At 43.9% G+C, this 4747-nt stretch overlaps 1 protein-coding gene across 1 annotated transcript in view; it reads left to right on the top strand.

The window, feature by feature from the left end:
- Positions 1 to 2414, top strand: part of LOC119268430 (protein DETOXIFICATION 14-like) — a 3237-nt gene extending 823 nt beyond the window's left edge. The window contains exons 2-7 of the mRNA XM_037550060.1: positions 489 to 1033; positions 1118 to 1204; positions 1294 to 1350; positions 1436 to 1674; positions 1801 to 2006; positions 2131 to 2414. Of these exons, the coding sequence (XP_037405957.1) occupies positions 489 to 1033; positions 1118 to 1204; positions 1294 to 1350; positions 1436 to 1674; positions 1801 to 2006; positions 2131 to 2202 (1206 nt within the window). The 3' untranslated portion in view covers positions 2203 to 2414. The remainder of the gene's footprint in view (positions 1 to 488; positions 1034 to 1117; positions 1205 to 1293; positions 1351 to 1435; positions 1675 to 1800; positions 2007 to 2130) is intronic.
- The last annotated feature ends 2333 nt before the right edge of the window (positions 2415 to 4747 follow it).

Here is a 4747-nt window from a genome sequence, read left to right as displayed (position 1 = left end):
GCTAGTACGTCCTAGACATCTAGCCTTGATTTCCATGGTGCGTGTTCTTAGCTCATCGAGATCGTTCCAAGGACCTTTTCCATCTTGAGATACAGACAAGGAAAAACGAGAGACTAACTCATGTTCTTTATTCCATTGGCTTAGGACTTTAGAGTACTCCCTCCGTCTCGTAGTGACTTTGTGTTTTTCTAAGTAGGAATTATCGAGACTGGTTAGAATGAATACTAGTGGGTGACATGCCATCAGATTTCTGATTGGTGTAAAGTGGTACTAGTATTTTATTCCGCAGCCGTCAAAGTACGTAGCAGTCATTTCTGAAGAACCGTTCAAACTATCTTTTTCTCTGCAATGGATTTCACACCATTTTATATATCAGCCTAAATTTCCACCACTAGCAAAAGTCAGTTTACTTGGAAGAAGAAATTAGGTTCATATGACTATGCTGAATTCAGCAAGTAATCAACATAAACTATGCTGAATTCATACAGACCGGCATGGCAAGCGCACTGGAAACGCTCTGCGGCCAGGCCTACGGCGCAAGGCAGTACCACACTCTGGGGCTCCACATGTACACAGCCATCGTCACTCTCCTGGTGGCGTGCGTCCCGCTGTCGCTCCTGTGGGCGTTCATGGGCAATCTCCTGGTGCTGATCGGGCAGGACCCCCTGATCGCGCACGGCGCCGGGAGGTACATCGTGTGGCTCATCCCGGGGCTCTTCGCCAACGCCGTGATCCAGCCCATCACCAAGTTCCTGCAGTCGCAGAGCCTCATCATGCCGCTGCTCCTGTCGTCCGTGGTCACGCTGGCGCTCCACGTCCCCCTGTGCTGGGTCATGGTGTTCAGGGCCGGGATGGGGTACACCGGCGCCGCCCTGGCCATCAGTGTCTCATACTGGCTCAACGTGGCCATGCTCGTGGCCTACATTGCGATGTCGAGCTCCTGCAAGGAGACGCGCACGCCGCCGACCATCAAGGCCTTCAGGGGGGTGGGTGTGTTCCTGCGCCTAGCTCTGCCCTCTGCGCTCATGATATGGTAACCAACCACCAGAACCTAATTGGAATGGAATTAACTTCGCATTTATGTGCCTAATCATGTAATGTTTACATTCGTTTTCAGTCTTGAGTGGTGGTCGTTTGAGCTGCTTATTCTCATGTCGGGGCTTCTGCCCAACCCCGAGCTTCAAACCTCGGTGCTCTCAATATGGTACCAAATGTGCACTGTTTGATGTGGCTTAAATCTGCTTCTAGTATAAGAAGGCTGAACTTACATTTTTACTTTTACTATTTTCACAGCCTCACGAGCGTCACATTGCTCTTTACTATACCTTCTGGACTTGGAGCTGCTGGAAGGTACGATCTTTCAAGGCAGTTAATACACGGCCGATGTGGAAATAGTTTCGGTTTGATAGTTGATTCTGTATTTCTTAACGAACAGCACGCGAGTAGCTAACGAATTGGGTGCTGGGAACCCGGAAGGAGCTCGATCGGCGGTCCGGGTCGTGATGTCGGTCGCGGTGACAGAGGCGGTGGTCGTCAGTGGAAGTCTTTTGCTGTCACGGCGCCTCCTGGGCCGTGCTTACAGCAGCGAGGAGGAGGTGGCATCTGCCGTCGCCGTGATGGTTCCTCTCGTCTGCATCACCGTGGTCACCGATGGCCTGCAAGGGGTTCTCTCAGGTCACATTCATTTCTGAGTTCTGGGAGCAACTGCATGACCTTGCAAGTTCTCTATCGTTTCCAACAAAACGTAGCTACTCTTCTTGTTACTAACATCTCTGTGCCTGTGCGTACGTTCTTGCTCAGGCGTCGCTCGAGGATGCGGATGGCAGCACGTGGGCGCGTACGTCAACCTCGGCTCCTTCTACTTGCTCGGAATCCCCATGGCGATGCTCCTCGGTTTTGTGCTCAAGATGGGGGAAAAGGGGCTTTGGATTGGCGTCGTCTGTGGATCCATCTCGCAGACCACGCTTCTCTCCGCCATCACGTTTTTCACCGACTGGCAGAAGATGGTTTGCTCGTCTGAACCTACTGTTACACCTATAAAAATCATACGCGAAAACGAACAGTCCAAAGAATTATTCAGGAGTGTTGCACAATCTTACGGTTTGTCGCATTTTTTGCATTATCATGCAGGCTGACAAAGCTTTGGAGAGATCGCTCAGTGAGAAGGCAACGGAGTCCGAGTCGAGATCTCTGCTGGAATAGTTAGACTGCAATTTTGTAGGGGACACGCATCCCATCGCTGTGGTTTCTCTCTCAAGTGACAATGTAATTGTAGAGGAGGAAGAGGACGTGTAAGAGAACGGCTATAGCGTGGACGAGCTCGTTTGCTCCTGGTACGTGGACCAATGGTACAGCGTGTACATGGGGCTGGCATTAATACGTGGTGAGTTTAAAAGTGTAGATACTAGTTGATATACGGCCCTTGGCCCGTATAGCAGGGTTACAGTGCCCGGCCTTGCCGTGATGGGAACTGACGAGGCGTTTCGTTGGGGACCACGCACACCAGGGAGACGCACACGCGGGTGCATCGCCGCTGCCAACCGGCGAGGTTGCCTCAACCGTGCAGATGCGAAAGCAGACGGAGCAGGAGGAGGAGTGCCGAACGTATAGGTATAGCTAGCCTCCGTCTCCACGAGACACGCCCGAGCTCTTCCCCGATCTTATCGCTGCTCTGCGTCGCATCGTCCCTCTCCAGCGGCGACTCCAATGTGAAGTGTAGTAGTACTGTCAAGATGTGAGCATAATCTAATTTTTCTCTATTTAGGTTCAGTCCCGTTCAGTTAGGTTCAGGTCCACCTTACTGGCATGACAACATGGGGCTCTGACGGGAAGATGGCATCTGAAGCATAGTAGTAATGTCTACGCTTCTGATCTGTATCTACCTTGGCCATTTTTGAAAACGTCTTGTAGGGTCAATGGTATTCGTGAGCGAATATTTTTTCCTCTTGAACATGGCAAGTTTGAAAGAAATTTCTATTGGTCACACAGCAAATTCAGAAAATTATGTCCCTCAACACATGGCAAATTTTAGGAAAAATTGTAATTGTCACACGACAATTTACGAATTCTGATTTTTAAATCATGACAATTCTTGAAACAAATTTGTAATTGTCTCATGGCAATTCTTGAAGCAAATTGTGCTTTTTATATCATGGCAATTATTGAAACAAATAGTACACAACCATGTCACCTTAACATATATCGCCGTGTTCACATGGCAAATGCAGGTATTCTTTTTTGAATGACCATGACAAATGCAAAAAAACATATTTATAATGACATTTTTATTGTAGAAACCATAGCAAATTCTCTATTTATTGTTTGTACCATGGCATTTTTTTGTAGATTCCTTGGCCATTATTGTACATGTGGCAAATTTCTCTTTAGTAGTATGGCAAATTCCTAAATTTTCCTGTTTCTAGAGAACAAAATTCCTACAAAATTTGCCATGCACTGATGGAAAAAACTAAATTTGCCATCTTTTTGAAGAGAACAAAATTCTTTAATTTTGCCATGATGTGCATTGGTTTTAAGAGCATGATGGCATAATTTTGCGTATCGATCATAGCAAAAGTTATACGCAATTGCAATGCTTTGTTTTTTCTCAACATCATGGCAAGTAGTGTCATGGTAAGTTTTACACACATTTGCCATTTTTGGCATGCTGTAATTTTTTGGCTTTGACTATTTATGATTTCTTACTCTCCTCGAACTATGTACATGGCATGACATTTTACTTGGTTTGTAGCTATAATTTTTGACATGGCAATTTCTTTTCTTTTCTTTTTTTGACATGGGCAGTTTAAGTTTTATACGACAACTATATGATAGCCATGACAAACTTTAATATGTTTTTGCCACGGCAACTTAAGTAGGTGTTCCACATCTCTATAGTTACCATGGCAAAAAAAATAAGATCTTTTTCGCCATGCCACCTTAAGTTTTGCAATACATATATAGACATGTCATGGCAAACCTTTGTATTAGATCTGTGTTCATTACATGACAGAGTTTTACTTGCTTTTTAGCTATAAACCAGCCATGGAAAACTTTCTAATGTTTTCGCCATGTGCAGTTTAAGTTTTATACTACATTTCAAAAATTGTACTTATGGCAAATTTATTATATCTGACCATGGAAAATTTATTGTATCGGCCGTGTCATTTTTGTCTGTGGCTAACATCACAAATAATATTTTTGGAACCTAGCATGTAAAAGTTATTGTACAAAATCTATGAATTTTCCTATGTCATTAGTTGCCATCATTTTAGAAAAAAAAATAGGGAAATGAATTTTTCATCACATGAAAAGATAGCAGAAAATTTGGAGTTGCCTTGGTCCACTATCTAGTTTTGCCAGCAAAGTCATACAAAAAAATAGTTGCCATGGTGTAAAAATAGTAGGGGTGTTTCGAGAATTGTTACGCGTTATAGAGATTTTTTTTCATGAATGCCATGCGAACATTACAAAAATTGCCATGTGAACAGAAAAAATGAATGTGTGCGCTTGTAGGGAAATAGTAAAAAACAATTTTGAAATTTTCCATGTGAGTATTAGAAAAGTTGTTGTTAATATTTTTTCCATTCTTTTTCACAAAGCAAAATCTTCTTAACTTGCCATTACAAGTACAATGGGTTCGTAGGTCATCTGGGTTGCGCTAGAGGGTCCTGTCATATACATTAACAATTTTTATATAATGTTTATGGCACCTTCGCATGTATATAGCATGGCAATTTTTTTTAAGACA

This window comes from Triticum dicoccoides, chromosome 3A (assembly GCF_002162155.2).
Source record: "Triticum dicoccoides isolate Atlit2015 ecotype Zavitan chromosome 3A, WEW_v2.0, whole genome shotgun sequence".
NCBI classification, from domain to species: Eukaryota; Viridiplantae; Streptophyta; class Magnoliopsida; order Poales; family Poaceae; genus Triticum; species Triticum dicoccoides.
Note: the sequence above shows the minus strand (reverse complement) of the source record. Positions and strands in the feature narration are given on the sequence as shown.